The 21644-nt window shown below is 48.0% G+C and overlaps 2 protein-coding genes across 2 annotated transcripts in view; one reads left to right on the forward strand and one right to left on the reverse strand.

The window, feature by feature from the left end:
- Window positions 1-2153, reverse strand: part of TMX2 (thioredoxin related transmembrane protein 2) — a gene marked incomplete at its 3' end in the record, with an annotated part of 26013 nt that extends 23860 nt beyond the window's left edge. The window contains 1 exon segment of the mRNA XM_040321023.1: window positions 1908-2153. Coding sequence (XP_040176957.1) covers window positions 1908-2096 — 189 coding nt within the window.
- Window positions 2154-2533: 380 nt separating this feature from the next.
- On the forward strand, window positions 2534-17861 carry MED19 (mediator complex subunit 19). Its single transcript, XM_040321024.1, has 6 exons — window positions 2534-2892; window positions 4663-4785; window positions 4898-5031; window positions 10291-10384; window positions 10467-10564; window positions 17718-17861. Exons 1-6 carry the CDS (start codon window positions 2646-2648, stop codon window positions 17772-17774), a joined length of 753 nt encoding a protein of 250 aa, XP_040176958.1. The 5' UTR covers window positions 2534-2645; the 3' UTR covers window positions 17775-17861.
- Window positions 17862-21644: the final 3783 nt, after the last annotated feature.

Consider the following 21644-nt stretch of genomic DNA (forward strand, 5'->3'; position numbering starts at 1 on the left):
AAATGCAGTCACAGATCCAGCCATCCATCCCTGCCCCAACTCTGCAATACCCCACACTACTCTGCAATACCCCACACACTACTCTGCAATACCCCACACTACTCTGCAATACCCCACACACTACTCTGCAATACCCCACAATACTCTGCAATACCCCACACTACTCTGCAATACCCCACAATACTCTGCAATACCCCACACTACTCTGCAATACCCCACACTACTCTGCAATACCCTGCAATACCCCACACTACTCTGCAATACCCCACGCTACTCTGCAATACCCCACGCTACTCTGCAATACCCCACGCTACTCTGCAATACCCCACGCTACTCTGCAATACCCCACGCTACTCTGCAATACCCCACGCTACTCTGCAATACCCCACGCTACTCTGCAATACCCCACGCTACTCTGCAATACCCCACGCTACTCTGCAATACCCCACGCTACTCTGCAATACCCCACGCTACTCTGCAATACTCTGCAATACCCCACACTACTCTGCTGCAATACCCTGCAATACCCCACACTACTCTGCTGCAATACCCCACACTACTCTGCAATACCCCACGCTACTCTGCAATACTCTGCAATACCCCACACTACTCTGCTGCAATACCCTGCAATACCCCACACTACTCTGCTGCAATACCCCACACTACTCTGCAATACCCTGCAATACCCCACACTACTCTGCTGCAATACCCCACTCTGCAATACCCCACACCGCTCTGCAATACCCCACACCGCCCTGCAATACCCCACACCGCCCTGCAATACCCCACACCGCCCTGCAATACCCCACACCGCCCTGCAATACCCCACACCGCCCTGCAATACCCCACACTACCATGCAACGTCGCCTATGGGGATTTTTAAGTAGCGAAGTTTGGCGCCATTCCACGAGCGTGTGCAATTTTGAAGGGTGACATGTTGGGTATCTATTTACTCGGCGTAACTTCATCTTTCACATTTATGCAAAAGAATGAAGAAAAAAAATACGAAATTTGCTCAATTTTATAACAGAAACAAAGAAAAATTCATTTTTTTTTTTACAGAATTTTAAGTCTTTTTTCTCTTATAGCGCAAAAAAAATCAAAAACCCAACGGTGATTAAATACCACCAAAAGAAAGCTCTATTTGTGTGAAAAAAAGGACGGAAATTTCATTTGGGTACAATGTTGTATGACTGAGTAATTGTCATTCAAATTGTGAGAGCACCGAAAGCTGAAAATTGGTCTGGTTAGGAAGGGGGTTTACGTGCCCAGTGGTCAAGTGGTAATAAGGCTTACCTGTAGGTATAAAGAATATCTCCTAAACCTGTACGGTTTAGGAGATATTCCCCTCGCAATGCGCCACTGATTGCAGCGGCGCATGCGCAGGGGGGGATCCTCGGCTGAAGGGCCGGCCCCGCCGACCCATGCCGGATTGAAATCTCCCACGCGCATGCACGGGAGTGACATCATCGCCGCTCCAGCCAATCACAGCGCTGGAGCGGCGATACCCGGAAGACACGCTCAGCTCGGCGTGGACCAGGTAAGTTCCCTACACCTCGTTTCGAGGGAAGTATTTAATAATGAGCTAATAAGCAGTGCAGGTGTGTAAAAAAAAAAAAAAAAGTATATGCGGGTTTACAACCGCTTTAAGTAAAGCAAAGGCCTGCAGAGCTGCGCAGTCCCTGGACTGATCACATTTTGGGGTTTCTGATCAACAAACTTTATTGACAACCTTCTAAGGATGGACAATGTGACCTTGTATGGTGAGAGGTGGGGGGTGGGGATATGTCAGGGGGTGGGGCGGCTTTCCTCGCACGCTGTAAGTGCGGAACCTCGGCCCCGCCTCCTCCCCAGAGCACCGCCCCCGCGCTCCCTTCCCTCCCTCTCCCCTTGTTCTCCACTCTCACCCAGTCAAAGTCACAGGGGTTGCCGTCCTCCCTCTGGGTGGGCAGCGCCGTGCACACCGGAGAGATCTTCCTGATCATGACGAAGGAGACGGAGAGCAGCGCCGACAGGAGGTAGTACGGCTGGGAGACCCATCGCCAGAGGCCGGGCGCCCCATAGATCAGAGCCAGCAGAGGAGCGATCACCGCCATGGTTATTTCTTCACTGAATGAGAGAACGTACAACCCCCTCCCAGACCAATCATTGAAGCCGGACTCCACCCAATCAGGGCGAGCAAACCACACAGCCACACCCCCTGTCATACACACTGTCCAATACAAATCATGGTTGGCAAATTCGTCACCGCCAACCAGGGTCGTCAGAGGGCAACACTTGGATCCGCCCCCTTCACCGGCATCAAGCCGTACAACCCTCCCCCCAGACCAAGCCGGGTTCGGCGTACAGCCAATGACTGAGCTGAAGTTGCAGACTTCGGCTGTGATTGGATAGCTTTTTGCAGACGTCCCGCCTCACTAGCGCTGTAAACAAATCAGCGACGGGTGCTAGGTTAGGAGGTGTGTTTTTAGTCTCACGTTCCTATTGGTGGGTAGTACGAACCACGTGAGGCCCCCCATATTATCTCCCCGGTGAGCCAATCATTGGCAGCTACTCAGAAAGAGGGCTGGTTTTAGCCATGCGTGCCCATTGGGTGTCGGAAGGAAGGAGGAGACATGCGATTGGTTGGTTAGTCGGGCGAGATCATGGAGCCGTTCTCGTCGCTTTTCGTCCCCTCAGAGCCGCCACCTTCCCTCCCCTCAGGTCCTCCGGGGGCCCCGCCGGTGGTTCCGGGCGGCTTCGGACCGGGGAAGCCTCTGTCAGTGTCCGGACCACCCAACTCATCCGTCCCTCCCCTACCGCCTCCACCTACCCTGACCTCCGCCGTCCCCGGGGGGGAAGAGGCGACCAGGAGGAGCTCCGGACCTTTCTATCTCATCAAAGAGCCGCCGGGTGAGAGAGACCGCCAATGATTGGACTGTGGGGGGAGAGACCTCCAATGATTGGACTGTGGTGGGGAGAGAGACCTCCTATGATTGGACTGTGGGGGGGAGAGAGACCTCCAATGATTGGACTATGGGGGGGAGAGAGACCTCCAATGATTGGACTATGGGGGGGGGAGAGAGACCTCCAATGATTGGACTATGGGGGGGGAGAGAGACCTCCAATGATTGGACTATGGGGGGGGGAGAGAGACCTCCAATGATTGGACTATGGGGGGGGGGGAGAGAGACCTCCAATGATTGGACTATGGGGGGGAGAGAGACCTCCAATGATTGGACTATGGGGGGGGGGGGAGAGAGACCTCCAATGATTGGACTATGGGGGGGGGGAGAGAGACCTCCAATGATTGGACTATGGGGGGGGGGAGAGAGATCTCCAATGAGTGGACTATGGGGGGGGGAGACCTCCAATGATTGGACTAATGGGGGGGGGAGACCTCCAATGATTGGACTATGGGGGGGGGAGACCTCCAATGATTGGACTATGGGGGGGGGAGACCTCCAATGATTGGACTATGGGGGGGGGGGGGAGAGAGACCTCCAATGATTGGACTATGGGGGGGGGAGAGAGATCTCCAATGATTGGACTATGGGGGGGAGAGAGACCTCCAATGATTGGACTATGGGGGGAGAGACCTCCAATGATTGGACTATGGGGGAGAGAGAGATCTCCAATGATTGGACTATGGGGGGGGGGGAGAGAGATCTCCAATGATTGGACTATGGGGGGGGGGAGATCTCCAATGATTGGACTATGGGGGGAGGGAGAGAGACCTCCAATGATTGGACTGTGGGGGGAGAGAGACCTCCAATGATTGGACTGTGGGGGGAGAGAGACCTCCAATGATTGGACTGTGGGGGGAGAGAGACCTCCAATGATTGGACTGTGGGGGGGGAGAGAGACCTCCAATGATTGGACTATGGGGGGGGGGAGAGACCTCCAATGATTGGACTGGGGGGGGGGTAGAGAGACCTCCAATGATTGGACTATGGGGGGGGGAGAGACCTCCAATGATTGGACTATGGGGGGGAGAGAAAGACCTCCAATGATTGGACTATGGGGGGAGGGAGAGAGACCTCCAATGATTGGACTATGGGGGGAGAGAGAGAGACCTCCAATGATTGGACTATGGGGGGAGAGAGAGAGACCTCCAATGATTGGACTATGGGGGGAGAGAGAGAGACCTCCAATGATTGGACTATGGGGGGAGAGAGAGACCTCCAATGATTGGACTATGGGGGGAGAGAGAGACCTCCAATGATTGGACTGTGGGGGGAGAGACCTCCAATGATTGGACTATGGGGGGGGGAGAGAGACCTCCAATGATTGGACTATGGGGGGGGGGGGGGAGAGACCTCCAATGATTGGACTATGGGGGGGGAGAGAGACCTCCAATGATTGGACTATGGGGGGGGGGGGGGGAGAGACCTCCAATGATTGGACTATGGGGGGAGAGAGACCTCCAATGATTGGACTATGGGGGGGGGAGAGACCTCCAATGATTGGACTATGGGGGGGGGGAGAGACCTGGTTGTTGGTGGGATATTTGTCCATTGCCGCCGCGGTGTGAGGGGGGGGGGGCCGCGGTGTGAGGGGGGGGGGGCGCGGTGTGAGGGGGGGGCCCGCGGTGTGAGGGGGGGCCGCAGTGTTAGGGCCGCTGTTCTAAGGCTCGTGTTGTATTTGATTTCCTTCTATTTACTTGTATTTTCCTTCCTCCAGGACTCTCTGACCTCACAGGCAGCGTCAATCTCATATTGCACTACAATTTAGAACATGCGTTTGGTAAATTCTGCGGTAAAAAAGTAAAAGAAAAGCTCAGCAATTTCCTTCCGGATCTTCCAGGTAATACAATAAAAATGTGTAGTAGTAGTAATAATAATAATAATAATAATAATAATAATAATAATAATAGCGGGTTGTGACCTCCTCCTAATGTTTTCCACGTCTTTGCTAGGAATGATCGACACTCCCGGTGCTCAGGACAATAGCAGTCTTCGCTCTCTAATTGAAAAGCCTCCGATATGTGGAAACTCCTTCACACCTTTAACTGGAGCGCTACTGACTGGATTCAGACTTCATGCCGGCCCGGTAAGACTTGTGTATGTTAGAGGGACTGGCACATGCTGGCAGCCTTCATGCCCCTGCCTGAGTTCATCGTTGTGCCTGCTTCTTTTTCTCCCTTTTTTTTTCTCCTTCTCCTTATTTTATTTTTTTTACCACTTAACCACTTAAGCCCCGGACCAAAATGCTGTCTAAAGACCCAAGGGGTTTTTACAGTTCGGGACTGCGTCGCTTTAACAGACAATTGCGCGGTCGTGCAACGTGGCTCCCAAACAAAATTGGCGTCCTTTTTTCCCCACAAATAGAGCTTTCTTTTGGTGGTATTTGATCACCTCTGCGGTTTTTATTTTTTGCACTATAAACAAAAATAGAGCGACAATTTTGAAAAAAATGCAATATTTTTTAACTTTTTGCTATAATAAATATCCCCCAAAAACATTTATAACATTTTTTTTTCCTCAGTTTAGGCCGATACGTATTCTACCTATTTTTGGTAAAAAAAAATCGCAATAATCGTTTATCGGTTGGTTTGCGCAAAATTTATAGTGTTTACAAAATAGGGGATAGTTTTTTTGCTTTTTTTTTTTTTTTTTTTTTTTTTTTTTTTTTTTTTTTTTACTACTAATGGCGGCGATCAGTGATTTTTTTTCGTGACTGCGACATTATGGCGGACACTTCGGACAATTTTGACACATTTTTGGGACCATTGTCATTTTCACAGCAAAAAATGCATTTAAATTGCATTGTTTATTGTGAAAATGACAGTTGCAGTTTGGGAGTTAACCACAGGGGGCGCTGTAGGAGTTAGGGTTCACCTAGTGTGTGTTTACTAGTGTAGGGGGGTGTGGCTGTAGGACTGACGTCATCGATCGAGTCTCCCTATAAAAGGGATGACTCGATCGATGCGCCGACACAGTGAAGCACGGGGAAGCCGTGTTTACACACGGCTCTCCCCGTTCTTCAGCTCCGGGGAGCGATCGCGACGGAGCGGCTATAAACGAATAGCCGCGCCGTCGTCCCGGATCGCTCCTGAAGCCACGGGGACCGCCGCATGTACCGGGGGGGGGGGGGGGGGGGGGTCCCGATCGGACCCCCGACCCACGTCAAGCAGGGCACGTATATATACGTTGCTGTGCCTGCCTGTGCCATTCTGCTGACGTATATGTACATGAGGCGGTCCTTAAGTTGTTAAAGCGGGGGTTCACCCTAAAAAATTTTTTTTTTTTTTTTCTAGCATGCCATCAAGCATACTAGCGCGATCTACAGTACACCTTTCTTTTATTTTTTGGCGCCCTACTCAGTTTACTCCCGTAGTGAAGTTTCAGACTCCCCGTGGGGAATGGGCGTTCCTATGCAGAGGGCAGATGATTGATGGCCGGCTATGGCGCGTCACGCTCCCCGAAGATGGCCCAAATAGGACTTGCCTCTTCACGGCGCCTGCGCAGTCAGCTCCGATGTCTGTGCACAGGCGCCATATAGCGACATGAAGAGGCAAGTCCTATTTGGGCTATCCTCGGGGAGCGTGACGCGCCATAGCCGGCCGTCAATCATCTGCCCTCTGCATAGGAACGCCCATTCCCCACGGGGAGTCTGAAACGTCACTACGGGAGTAAACTGAGTAGGGCGCCAAAAAATAAAAGAAAGGTGTACTGTAGATCGCGCTAGTATGCTTGATGGCATGCTAAGAAATTTGTTTTTAGGGTGAAACACTGCTATAAGGACCACCTAACGCCGATACACATCTGCAGAATGGCACGTCTGGGCACAAGCACGTACCTGTACGTGATTGTTAAATGCCCAGCCGTGGGTCCAAAGCTCCGTGGCCGTGGGACCCGATCGCCGCCGGTGTCCCACAATCGGTCACAGGAGCTGAAGAACGGGGAGAGGTGTGTATGTGTAAACACAGCTTCCCCGTTCTTCACTGTGGTGCTGTCTTTGATCGTCTGTTCCCTGATATAGGGAAAGGCGATCAATGAGGTCACACGTCCAGCCCCGCCCCCCTACAGTTAGAAACACATATGAGGTTACACTTAACCCCTTCAGCGCCCCCTTGTGGTTAACTCTCAAACTGCAACTGTCATTTTTACAGTAAACAATGCATTTTTTGCTGTGAAAATGACAATGGTCCCAAAAATGTGTCAAACTTGTCCAAAGTGTCCGCTATAATGTCGCAGTCACACAAAAAAATAGTAAAAAAAAATATATATATGTGTATATATATGCAATAAAACTATCCCCTATTTTGTAAATGCTATACATTTTTGCGCAAACCAATCGATAAACGCTTATTGCGATTTTTTTTTTTTTTAATTTTTTTTCTAGTTTTTTTTCCAAAAATAGGTAGAATACGTTTCGGCCTAAAATTAGGAGAATTTTTTTTTTTTTTTTTTTTTTTATATGTTTTTGGGGGATATTTATTATGGCAAAAAGTTAAAAATATTGCATTTTTTTTTTTTTCATATTTGTCGCTCTTATTTTGTTTATAGCGCAAAAAATATAAACCGTAGAGGTGATCAAATACCACCAAAAGAAAGCTCTAAAAAGGGACGCAAATTTTGTTTTGGAGCCACGTTGCACAACCGCGCAATTGTCAGTTAACCACTTAAGCCCCGGACCAAAATGCTGCCTAAAGACACAAGGTGTTTTTACAGTTCGGGACTGCGTCGCTTTAACAGACAATTGTGCGGTCATGCGACGTGGCCCCCAAACAAAATTGGCGTCCTTTTTTCCCCACAAATAGAGCTTTCTTTTGGTGGTATTTGATCACCTCTGCGGTTTTTATTTTTTGCGCTATAAACAAAAATAAAGCGACAATTTTGAAAAAAAACAATATTTTTTACTTTTTGCTATAATAAATATCCCCCAAAAACATATATAAACATTTTTTTTTCCCTCAGTTTAGGCTGATACGTATTCTTCTACCTATTTTTAGTTAAAAAAAAATCGCAATAAGCGTTTATCGATTGGTTTGCGCAAAATGTATAGCGTTTACAAAATAGGGGATAGTTTTATTGCATTTTTATTTAATTTTTTTTTACTACTATTGGCGGCGATCAGCGATTTTTTTCGTGACTGCGACATTATGGCGGACACTTCGGACAATTTTGACACATTTTTGGGACCATTGTCATTTTCACAGCAAAAAATGCATTTAAATTGCATTGTTTATTGTGAAAATGACAGTTCCAGTTTGGGAGTTAACCACAGGGGGCGCTGTAGGAGTTAGGGTTCACCTAGTGTGTGTTTACAACTGTAGGGGGTGTGGCTGTAGGTGTGACGTCATCGATTGTGTCTCCCTATAAAGGGGATGACACGATCGATGCGCCACCACAGTGAAGCACGGGGAAGCCGTGTTTACATACGGCTCTCTCCGTTCTTCAGCTCCGGGGAGCTATCGCGACGGAGCGGCTATAAACAAATAGCCGCGCCGTCGTCATGGATCGCTCCCCGAGCGTACCCGACCGCCGCATGTAGCGGGGGGGTCCCGATCGGACCCCCCACCCGCTAGAAGGCAAGGACGTACATGAACGCCCATGTGCCTGTACGTGCCATACTGTGGACGTACATTTACATGCGGCGGTCGGGAAGTGGTTAAAGCGACGCAGTGCCGAATCGCAAAAGGGGGCCTAGTCCTTTTACCTGCATATTGGTCTTAAGTGGTTTAAGTGGAATATCTAAGGCTATATCAAGATGTAACATCAAAGGAGATGATGGGTAAACAGTTGGAGGACCAGAGTCGGAATAGTGAAGTGTTTTGATTTCTGGATGGGGACGTGAGGGGTGAGGTATTGCTCTCGGGTTCAGGAGGGGTGCTGGGCTACTACACCAGTCACAGTGGGGATCAGAATGTTAGTGTGGCTCTGTCTACGCCACAAGGGATGGCAACAAGAAAACTATTCCACATTTCTATTGGCCACTGAGGCAGTCCATCATAGTGATAGGCCAATAAGAACATTGGCTCACGATTCGGCTGTAACAGTAGGGTCTCTGAAGGTTTGTGAGGCAATTTTTTTTTTTTATTTAGTATGTCTGCTGTAGCAAGTAGAAGTCTGCCTTTGTGTGATTGGCTGCATATTACTGCGGAAATACATTAACCTCTTGACCACCGCCCCATGTCAAAAAGACGTCCTCTTTTTAAAGATGGATATCTCGGTAACGGCAGCAGCTGCTGCCACAACCGAGGTATCCATCTCTTCAGTGGGCGGTCCTGTACACAATAACGGCGGTCTCCGCGGCGAATTCGCCGTTATCGGTGGCGGGAGAGAGCCTCCCGCGCCCTCCGCCGCTTACCGGAGCCGTCGGTAGCGGCGGAGGCGATCGGGTCCGTTCGGCAGCTGACTGGGGTTGCGAGTGAGGGAAAAATCGCCCCCACCCGTCCTCATAGCTCTGCTGGGCGGAAGTGACGTCAAAACGTCAGTCCCGCCCAGCGTCTTAAAAAAAACATTTTTTTTTTTTTTTTTTTTTTTTTGCATTTAAGTCTAAATATTAGATCTGAGGTCTTTTTGACCCCAGATTTCATATTTAAGAGGACCTGTCATTTTTTTTTTTTTTTTTTTTTTATTACAAGGGATGTTTACATTCCTTGTAATAGGAATAAAAAGTGATAATTTTATTTATTTTTTTATTTCAGTGTAAAAAATTATAAACTAAATAAGAAAACAAAAAAATGTTTTTTTAAAGCGCCCCATCCCGACGAGCTCGCGCACAGAAGCGAACGTATACGCGAGTAGCGCCCGCATATGAAAACTGTATTCAAACCACACAAGTGAGGTATCGCCGCGATCGTTAGAGCGAGAGCAATAATTCTAGACCTCCTCTGTAGCTCAAAACATGCAACCTGTAGAATTTTTTAAACGTCGCCTATCGAGATTTTTAAGGGTAAAAGTTTGTCGTCATGCCACGAGCGGGCGCAATTTTTAAGGGTGACATGTTGGGTATCATTTTACTCGGCGTAACATTATCTTTCATATTATAAAAAAAATTGGGCAAAATTTATTGTCTTATTTTTTGAATTAAAAAAAGTGATTTTTTTTTTTTTCAAAAAAATGTGCGCTTGTAAGAACGCTGCACAAATACGGTGTGACAAAGTATTGCAATGACTGCCATTTTATTCTTTAGGGTGTTAGACAAAAATATATATATGTTTGGGGGTTTTAAGTAATTTTCTAGCAAAAAAAAACTGCTTTAGTCTCCTAAACACCGAATCTGAAAAACAAGCCCGGTGGTAAAGAGGTTAAACATCCTTCCATGGTATTAGACTTTTATTCATTGTTTTTTCATTTTTAGCTTCCAGAGCAGTGTCGCCTAATGCACATACAACCGCCAAAAAAGAAAAACAAAAAGCACAAACAGAGCAGAACACAGGAGCCCGCTCCCCCAGGTCAGTATAGAGCGTGATGGATTATTGGATCCACAGGACTGCACAAGTCATGTCACTGACAGGTTGTCTCTCTATGTTCTAGAAACCCCGTCAGACTCTGATCACAGAAAAAAGAAGAAGAAACAGAGGGAAGACGACCCAGAAAGAAGGCGGAAGAAGAAAGACAAAAAGAAAAAGAAGGTGACTGAGCAATGCGTAACTGTTAGCTCTGGACTCTAGGCAAATAGAAAAAGCACAATTGTATACCTCAGTACCATTGATACTTTGTCATGAATAAGTGTACCTAGGGTACAGGAAGGCCAGCTGACACAACGTGGTATTTCTGCCCACTGTGCTTCCCCCAAAAAAAAACACAGCCCGCTGGCAGAATGTCACAAGAACCAAGTTTCCAGTCCTGACACAGGTAATGGTTGTAAAACTGCCACGGCTACTCTAGTTGTTAAGCTTGTGGCACGTAGCTTATTGAGGTGAGGACTAGGGTTGTCCCGATACCACTTTTTTAGGACTGAGTACAAGTACCGATACTTTTTTATTTTTTTCAAGTAGTCGCCGATACCGAATACCGATACTTTTTTTTAAATGTCCCCCACATATGCAGCCATGTCCCCCACATATGCAGCCATGTCCCTCTAGCCATGCCCCTCACATATGCAGCCATGGCCCTCTAGCCATGCCCCTCACATATGCAGCCATGGCCCTCTAGCCATGCCCCTCACATATGCAGCCATGGCCCTCTAGCCATGCCCCTCACATATGCAGCCATGGCCCTCTAGCCATGCCCCTCACATATGCAGCCATGGCCCTCTAGCCATTTCCCCCATACCGAAAGCCGCCGCATGGAGAAAATCGCAGCATTCATTTGAATAGCTGTTTTGCCCGCGCGTATAGACACTCCCCCTTGCTCGGGATTGGACAGATCATGATCACCCATCCAATCCTGAGCAAGGGGGAGTGTCTATACGCGCGGGAACACTACAGCTATTCAAATGAAAGCTGTGATGTTCCCGCATGCCGTTTAACCCATGTGGCGGCTTTCGATGCGGCGGTGGCTTTCGATGCGGTGGGGGTATTCTATTTAGGTATCGGGGGTATTTGCGCGAGTACTCCCGCAAATACTCGATACTGATACTGGTATCGGGACAACCCTAGTGAGGACCTTGTTGGGTGTAGAGGGAATGGCCCGGATTCAGAAAGCAGTTACGACAGCGTATCTCCAGATATTTACGCTGACCGCTAGGGGCGCTTCCCTAGACTTCCGCGTCGAATATGCAAATTAGGTAGATACGCCGATTCAGAAACGTACGTCCGCCCGGCGCATTGTTTACGTAAGGCTTTTTCCGTCGTAAAGTTACTCCTCATAAAGCAGGGGTCATGTTGGGTATGGACGTCGGAAACGAACGAACAGCGTCGTATTTTGCGTAAGTCGTTCGCGAATAGGGCTGTACGTAAGTTGCGTTCACGTCGAAAGCATTGACCGTTTGCGGCGTAATTTGGAGCATGCGCACTTGTAAACGTTTTACGGATGGCGCATGCGCCGTTCGTAAGAAACGTCAATTACGTGGGGTCACAAGTAATTTAAATAAAACATGCCCACATCATCCACATTTGAATTAGGCGGGCTTACGCCGACACATTTACACTACGCCGACGTAACTTAGGGCACGAGTGCTTTCTGAATACGGAACTTGCGCCCTAAGTTACGGCGGCGTAATGTATCTGAGTTACGTTACGCCCGCCGATAGATACGAAAATGTATCTGAATCCGGGCCAATGAGTGCAGAATTTGCCTTGGAAAGGTATAGCCAGCTGTTGTATTCTTGTCAGAGCCTGCAATACCCCAAGTCACCACTGGTGAAAGATTTCACACAAATCTCGCTGGCAGATACAAATCTTATATACAATCTGGTGTACTGTAAGGCCCCATGCACACGAGACTCCGGTGCAAACTCGGCTGAACACATGTTTTTAAAGGCCGAAACCAGCATTTTATAGACGCCCGTTTTGCCGCGATTGTAGCCGGGTTTAGCTGCGGTTTACCGCATTTGCATCTATAAGCGTTTAAACATAAGACCCTCCCTAAGCTCAAAAAACAGTATTTAACCATTTCAGTCATTTTGTGAGACCAGAGTGAGTAGCAGCAGGTGAGGGATCAGCAATGTACTTGTATTTAGCGTGTCACTTGCCACAGGTTGTGGATTGTCCACTTGCCACATTGCCTGCCACAGGTTGTGGATTGTCCACTTGCCACGTTGCCTGCCACAGGTTGTGGATTGTCCACTTGCCACGTTGCCTGCCACAGGTTGTGGATTGTCCACTTGCCACAGGTTGCTTGCCACAGGTTGCGGATTGTCCACTTGCCACAGGTTGTGGATTGTCCACTTGCCACAGGTTGCGGATTGTCCACTTGCCACAGGTTGCGGATTGTCCACTTGCCACAGGTTGCGGATTGTCCACTTGCCACAGGTTGCGGATTGTCCACTTGCCACAGGTTGCGGATTGTTCACTTGCCACAGGTTGCCTGCCACAGGTTGTGGATTGTCCACTTGCCACAGGTTGTGGATTGTCCACTTGCCACAGGTTGCGGATTGTCCACTTGCCACAGGTTGCGGATTGTCCACTTGCCACAGGTTGCGGATTGTCCACTTGCCACAGGTTGCGGATTGTCCACTTGCCACAGGTTGCGGATTGTCCACTTGCCACAGGTTGCGGATTGTCCACTTGCCACAGGTTGCGGATTGTCCACTTGCCACAGGTTGCGGATTGTCCACTTGCCACAGGTTGCGGATTGTCCACTTGCCACAGGTTGCGGATTGTCCACTTGCCACAGGTTGCGGATTGTCCACTTGCCACAGGTTGCGGATTGTCCACTTGCCACAGGTTGCGGATTGTCCACTTGCCACAGGTTGCCTGCCACAGGTTGTGGATTGTTCACTTGCCACAGGTTGTGGATTGTTCACTTGCCACGTCACCTGCCACAGGCGTAATGTATCTGAGTTACGTTACGCCCGCCGATAGATACGAAAATGTATCTGAATCCGGGCCAATGAGTGCAGAATTTGCCTTGGAAAGGTATAGCCAGCTGTTCTTGTCAGAGCCTGCAATACCCCAAGTCACCACTGGTGAAAGATTTCACACAAATCTCGCTGGCAGATACAAATCTTATATGCAATCTGGTGTACTGTAAGGCCCCATGCACACGAGACGCCGGTGCAAACTGCTGAACACATTTTTTTTTAAAGGCTGAAACCAGCATTTTATAAATGCCGTTTTGCCGCGATTGTAGCCGGGTTTAGCTGCGGTTTACCGCATTTGCATCTATAAGCGTTAGGAAACATCATAAGACCCTCCCTAAGCTCAAAAAAGTCTTTTAAACCATTTCAGATATTTTGTGAGACCAGAGTGAGTAGCAGCAGGTGAGGGATCAGCAATGTACTTGTATTTAGCGTGTCACTTGCCACAGGTTGTGGATTGTCCACTTGCCACATTGCCTGCCACAGGTTGTGGATTGTCCACTTGCCACGTTGCCTGCCACAGGTTGTGGATTGTCCACTTGCCACGTTGCCTGCCACAGGTTGTGGATTGTCCACTTGCCACAGGTTGCTTGCCACAGGTTGCGGATTGTCCACTTGCCACAGGTTGCGGATTGTCCACTTGCCACAGGTTGCGGATTGTCCACTTGCCACAGGTTGCGGATTGTCCACTTGCCACAGGTTGCGGATTGTTCACTTGCCACAGGTTGCCTGCCACAGGTTGTGGATTGTCCACTTGCCACAGGTTGTGGATTGTCCACTTGCCACAGGTTGTGGATTGTCCACTTGCCACAGGTTGCGGATTGTCCACTTGCCACAGGTTGCGGATTGTCCACTTGCCACAGGTTGCGGATTGTCCACTTGCCACAGGTTGCGGATTGTCCACTTGCCACAGGTTGCGGATTGTCCACTTGCCACAGGTTGCGGATTGTCCACTTGCCACAGGTTGCGGATTGTCCACTTGCCACAGGTTGCGGATTGTCCACTTGCCACAGGTTGCGGATTGTCCACTTGCCACAGGTTGCGGATTGTCCACTTGCCACAGGTTGCGGATTGTCCACTTGCCACAGGTTGCGGATTGTCCACTTGCCACAGGTTGCGGATTGTCCACTTGCCACAGGTTGCGGATTGTCCACTTGCCACAGGTTGCGGATTGTCCACTTGCCACAGGTTGCGGATTGTCCACTTGCCACAGGTTGCGGATTGTCCACTTGCCACAGGTTGCGGATTGTCCACTTGCCACAGGTTGCGGATTGTCCACTTGCCACAGGTTGCGGATTGTTCACTTGCCACAGGTTGCCTGCCACAGGTTGTGGATTGTTCACTTGCCACAGGTTGCCTGCCACAGGTTGTGGATTGTTCACTTGCCACGTCACCTGCCACAGGTTGTGGATTGTTCACTTGCCACGTCACCTGCCACAAGCTGTGGCATGTCCACAATGCAATGCAAGCAATTTTTTTTTTTATTTTTTTTTTTTTTTATACTTTTTTTTTTTTTTTTTTTTTTTTTTTTTAATGGTTTATCATTTGCCATCATTTTTGAGATTTCTAATGTAAAAAAAATAGGTCGCCTTTAAAAATGCATAAACGAAAATGCCGGTACCGCGTTTTGCGTCTGAAACGTGGATAACTTTTGCGTCTGAACCCATTTATTTTTTTGCTTCTGGAAAAACAAGGTTTAACGCAACTGCCTAAACGCCAAAAAACGAGACGGTGTACATGGACACACAGGATAACATTGAATGAGTTCAGGGGCAGTTGAAAAAAGTGTCCAACTGCCTCTGAATGCGCGTTTAACAGCGTCTCGTGTGCATGGGGCCTAAGAGTTTGGGTGCAGTCTATAAATTGGTACACGCTGCTGGGATTCCTCAAGCTTCCTCTGTAAGCTAAAATCTGTGTTACAAAGCCCGGGGAATGCTCAGGAAAAAAACAAGCCTACTTACCGACCAGCTCGCAGACAACCAATTATCCTGTCTAACAGTATGTGTTAAAAACAGGGATTTGGTCCGCACGCATTTGCAAACGCATTCGTGAGCCACGTCCCCCTGGAATCTGTGGTCCTAACACCAAACCGAGTGTCCCCACAATAGAGGCCCATGCATGCTGGTGGACTGAAGGACTAAAATCTGTGTTAGACCGTTTTCACACTGAGGCGCTTTCACGCTAAAGACCGCCTAAAAAGCTCACGGAAAATTATTTCCATTAAAATAATGCTTTCACACTGGGGCAGTGTGCTGACAGGGCTGTGAAAAACTCCCCTCTCCATTGAAATGAATAGAAAGCAACAGAAAATCGCTTCAAAAGCGCTGTTTTTACTGGCAGTGCCTCAGTGTGAAAGTGGCCTTAATCACATTTCCCAGTGCTCATGCACACCAGACACCACTTGGAATAGCTTGCCAGCCCATAGAACATGGCTGCTTAACCTGTGGCCCTCCAGCTGTTGCGGAACTATAAGTCCCACGAGGCATTGCAAGGATTACAGGTACAAGCATGACTCCCAAAGGTAAGGGGTGTGATGGTAGTTTTACAACAGCTGGTGGGCCACAGGTTGAGCACCCTTGCCCTAGAACAGGGATATGCAATTAGCGGACCTCCAGCTGTTGCAAAACGACAAGTCCCATGAGGCATAGCAAGACTGACGGCCACAAGCATGACGCGCGCAGAGGCATGATGGGACTTGTAATTTTGCAACAGCTGGAGGTCCGCTAATTGCATATCCCTGCCCTAGAAGGTTTTGTTTGCCAAGCAGCCATACACACGGATTTCTGTCTGACAGAGATATGCTGTGTGTGTGTTTGTTTGTTTTTTTACAGGTTATGTCACATTAAATTGTGGGTGTCTATATATAGATAGAGATGCACCAACATTTCGGCCAAAAATTGCCTCTGGGGGTGTCTTGAGCGCCCGTCCTTACTCTCCTCCCTCGCCCATGCTGCAGGCGGTCCGCGGGGTCTCCGTGTGCCCCACTGGTAGGCTGCTGGGCACTGGCAGGCTGCATGTGATGGGCTCTGGTGAGGCTGCATTGGTCTCCTGTACCATGTCCCCAGTCTCTGACCATCTCCTGTAATATTTTTTAACAGTCGTGTGTGTGTGTGTGTATGTATATATATATATATATATTACACATTACACACGCCCTCCATAATCTGAGGAACAGACATCCCTGATGTTGGAAACTGGAAGGACTGCTGCTTCTTGCAATATTTTTCTACTGTAGGTGGAAAGTATACTCTGGTGAGAGGCTTACACCCTTAGGACAGTGATGGCGAACCTTGGCACCCCAGATGTTTTGGAACTACATTTCCCATGATGCTCCACTACACTGCAGAGTGGGATATGTAGTTCCAAAACATCTGGGCTGCCAAGGTTCGCCATCACTGCCCTAGATCAGGGGTCTTCAAACTACGGCCCTCCAGTTGTTCAGGAACTAAAATTCCCATCATGCCTAGTCATGTCAGTGTGTTACAATGTCTAATGGGATGTGTAGTTCTACAACAGCTGGAGGGTCGTAGTTTGAGGATCCCTGCCCTAGGATGTTCTCCACGGGACAAATCCATAGCTTTTTTTACAAATGGATGTGGACAAGCCATTGGCCACAGGCACCATTAAGGGTCAAGTCTCTGCTTTTGCAATCCTGTCCAGAGATCCTGGTGACGGCTTCCTTCCTCTGCCGGCCATTCACGATGGCCCCTGTGAATCGGCTTCTCATTCTACCATTTCTCGGTAGCTCAGACCATTATTCAGTCTCAATGATCAGGTGCCACTCGAACATGTTAAGGGATACTCCTTTTTAAAGCTAGAAGTTTCTTTTGGGCTCTTTGGCATCAAGCTACTCCTTCATAGATTGGCAAGGCTGCCATCTGGTCTTATATTCGCATGGATTAGCGAATCTGCTTCCACTAAGGAAACTTGACAACCAGGAGTTGGTGGCAGCAGTTGTTTTGGCCGTGGGAAAGGGACAAGTAACTATGAGGAGTTTGGGATGGCCTGGATACCTGAAGGCAGTGGTTGAGGGAACCATGGGCACCCGCATGACTGGAAGTAAAAGCCTTTAGAAGGACTGAGACGCAGAGTTTAAAGCCCCATAATTCTGGACATCAGTCAGCCTGAAAAGCTGGAAGTGTAAGGGATTTCATTGGACAGAGTAAGTGTGGGTTTTTTTTATTATTCTTTATTTTTTTGTCCTATTGAGAGACAGAATGGGGTACTTTTTCACACAAGTACACATCAGGAATATGAAATGTTGGGTTTACTTTACATACAATTTATTGTTAATCATTTTATTTTTTTATTTTTTTTTCTAGAGCCGACACAGTCCTGAGCACCCAAGTGCAGGAAGCTCACAAAGTGGATTGCGCTGAGCGTTCGCCTTTATTTGTACATATTGTCTACCGTCACTTTTATAGCGTTTAGTTCTTTTTAATAAAGCTCCTTCCTTTCCCAACTTACAGATCTGTGTATTTTATTTCTTCCATTAAAAAAAAATCATGTTTGAGTTGTTGAGGGATAAAAAAAAATGTTTTTTTTTTTTTTTTTTATGTAGAACTTTGGTCAAACTATAAAACAGGGATATGCAATTAGCGGACCTCAAAACGTCGTTTTATGTCTTCAAAAAAAAGACAAAAAAAAAATTCGAACATGCTTGAATTTTTTGTGTCGTTTTTCAAAACGTAGTTTTTTGTTTCACAGAAATTGACCGTGTGTAGCAAAAAACTACGTTTTTTTTAAACCCGCGCATGCCCAGAAGCTAGTTATGAAGCGAGCTTCAATGGGGAAAAAAGTGGTGAACGTAACCTCGCTTTGCTAGAGCATTGTGAAAAAACGATGGTGTGTAGGCAACTTCGTTTTTGAAAATGAAGTTTCAAAAACGTTGTTTTATTTCATGATTTAAAACGTCGGTTTTTTTTTTCAGCACAAAAAACGACCGTCTGTACGTGGCATCAGACCAGACCCTCTCCTTCCCCTTTTTTGTAGTACCATCTGGAACATTTTGTAAATTCCTGTTACAGCCAGTAGTACCATTTGGATACACACTTCCTTTGACAAGGGGTGTGTGTGATGAACTAGGAGCACAGTGTGCACACGGATCCCTATGGAAAGGCATTTATTGGGGAACTAGAGTGTACAGGGAGGGTGGCTTTGGGACACAACACAAAGAAATAGGTCCTGGAGCAACAATGTATCACAGCATTGATCTAAGACAGGGGTCCTCAAACTACGGCCCTCCAGCTGTTTTGGAACTACACTTCCCATGAGGCATTGTAACACACTGACATTCACAGACATAACTAGGCATGATGGGAATTGTAGTTCCTGAACACCTGGAGGGCCATAGTTTGAAGACCCCTGATCTAGAGCATGGGTCTTTAAACTAAGGCCGCCCTCCAGTTGTTCAGGAACTACAATTCCCATCATGCCTAGTCATGTCTGTGAATGTCAGTGTGTTAAAATGACTCATGGGATGTGTAGTTCTACAACAGCTGGAGGGCAGTAGTTTGAGGATCTCTGATCTAGAGCAGTGATGGAGAACCTTGGCACCCCAGATGTTTTGGAACTACATTTCCCATGATGCTCTAGCACTCTGCAGTGTAGTGGAGCATCATGGGAAATGTAGTTCCAAAACATCTGGGGTGCCAAGGTTCTCCATCACTGATCTAGAGTCTACTGAATGGCAATAGGGGGGACAGGGAAATGGTTCACAGGGTGACCAGAAGGTACAGCCAGGGAAAACAATCCTCAGGACTGCAATATGGGAAATTAGTCCAGTCCTTGATAGAATGTTGTCTTGGTGGCTCAGGAATGTAGCTTTGGAGTTAGTCAGGTTGAAAAAAGACTCACGTTCACAACCAGAGGGGGGGGGGGGGGAGAATACAATCCTATACCTGCAGTTGATCCAGAGGAAGACAAAAAAAGCATGATCCAATTTGCTACAGCAGCAGGAAAAATAAAAATCCTTCCTGATGCCCCGAGAGACAATCGGATTTTCCCTGGATCAACGTTACCTACAAATGTCAGTACTCAGTTATATTCTGTACATTTAGGAAATAATCCAGACCTTTCTTAAAGCAATCTACTGAGCTGGCTAGAACCACCAGAGTCGAAAGTCCTTTCCTCCTGACTTCTGGAAGATCCTCGCGATGGATGCCAGCTTGTTGGGTTGGGAAGAAGTCTTGGGCCCCCTGTGGAGACAGGGCACTTGGATGTCAGAAGAATCATCTCCTGAACAAACATTTTGGAACATCAGGTGATGTGGTTATATTTGCAATGCTGGACCTCCAAGCTGGAGGGTCATCTAATCTAAAGTCAGTTAACCACACCAGTGGCATATATTTGCGATCAAGGTGGTGCCAAATACCGTATTTATCGCGGTATAACGCGCACCCCTAAAGTTGTCCCGAATCCTGTGGAAAAAAGTTTTTTTCTCCAGTCGCCTTTCAGGACAACCTTGGAGAGAGCGCAGCTCCGCCTCTTCATTAGGAAACCCATGCTAGTCTTTAAAAGCCCTCCTCTTCCACCATGGCCTCAGTTGTTGTGTTTCCTCCGCCATGGTGGAAGCGCATGCTTGTGGACCAGGGGTGCTGCGCTCTTTCCAAGGTTGGAGGGGTAAGCTTACCTTGTCTGTGTCTGCTGGGTGTGCAGCGGCCATCCCAGGCCCCCCTAAGTGTGGGGGGGTGCTCCGGAGTCTCCAGCCTCTCCCTGCTCAGTGGAGTGAAGGCTCTCCAGAAAGCGGCGCTGAGTGCCCAGGGGTCCGCTGTTCTGGCTCAGGTGGCCGGGCGGTACGTTACCGCGTTTGCGGTGTTTGTTTAGGAACGCCGCATGTCGGTCCCGGGTCCTGGCGGGCGGGTGACGTCATGCACAGCGGCGCGGCTTCCTGTAGAGACGTGGCGACGCGTGGTCCACGTTGCCTAGTAACGCAGGGGTCAGGGGACAGGCCTAAAGAGCGGCGTCTTCCGGTTCCGGCCATCTTTGATGACGCGCGGACCCAGGAAGATTTAAAAAATCATTCAGTCCCGGCTGTGTTTCTCTCGGCGATGGAAGGGGAACCAACAGCCATGGCGGAGACAGGCGCCTCAGACGCCGCTCAGGTCCAGGTAGGGGGGGTACAGCGGTGCCTCTATCCTTTACTGTTGGGCTTATGTGGTGTTTGTTATTTGTCCTCCTTTAGGGAGCCTGTACTGCAGGGTCAGAGGTAACTTCTCTCGGTCCCTGGCAGTTTTTCACTGGGTGGTGATATGTCTTTAAGCTGTGGGCCATTTTTCTTCACATCTTCCCTTTAAAGTGGTGGCGGTTTTTTCCTTTTTTTGTAAAAAACCTATTTGGTTATCCAATTGTAAAATACCCTTTTCTGTGTGTTTTAGGAGAAACCAAAAACTAAAAAGCCACCAACTCAAAGGAAATGTACTTCTTGCAGAAACCCTCTTAGAGATTCATGGCAGAAGGCAATGTGCAAATCCTGTATTAAGGATTTAGTAGAAGAAGAAACATCCCAGCAATATAAAGTTCTATTTTCTTCAGTACAAGAACTTGCAAGTTCTTTGAACTCGGTCAAATCTATGTTGGTTCAGAATCCAGCAGCGCAAGCTGAACCCCAACATTTACCACCCAGCCCAAAAGCTTCCACCTCGAGGTCAGAGGTTGTGGATTCAGGGAATGAAGGGACTAGTACTCTTCGCTCACTCAGGGATTCAGATGAGGAGGAAGAGGAAAGAGAGTACAGAAGTTCCAGATACAAAGTCTCTCTAGATGAAGTAGATGATCTTCTTGAAGCAATTTATACTACGCTTGATATTCAAGAAGAGGAGGTACATTTGTCTCTTCACGACAAAATGTACCAGGGTCTGGATGTCTCCAAACACAAAGTTTTTCCAATTCACAAAGTAGTATCAGATACTATTAAAAAAGAGTGGAACGATCCAGAAAGGGGCCCCTTCTTTTCTAAAAGTCTAAGGAAAAGATTCCCCTTTGAAGATAAGGACTCTGAAGCCTGGAATAAAAAGCCAAAAGTAGATGCTGCTTTTTCCCAGGTGTCTCGACGCACGGATCTTTTGCGTTCGAAGACATGGGGGTACTAAAAGATCCCATGGATAAAAGAGCGGACTCCCTGTTAAAAAAGGCTTGGGACTCTACTTCTCTCAGTCTAAAACCCGCAATGGCTTCCACAGTGGTGGCAAGAAACTTGGAGTGTTGGGTGGAAAAGCTGATGAACCATGTAGAAGCTGGTACACCAAGGA

This window comes from Rana temporaria, chromosome 8 (genome assembly GCF_905171775.1).
Source record: "Rana temporaria chromosome 8, aRanTem1.1, whole genome shotgun sequence".
Classification (NCBI taxonomy): Eukaryota; Metazoa; Chordata; class Amphibia; order Anura; family Ranidae; genus Rana; species Rana temporaria.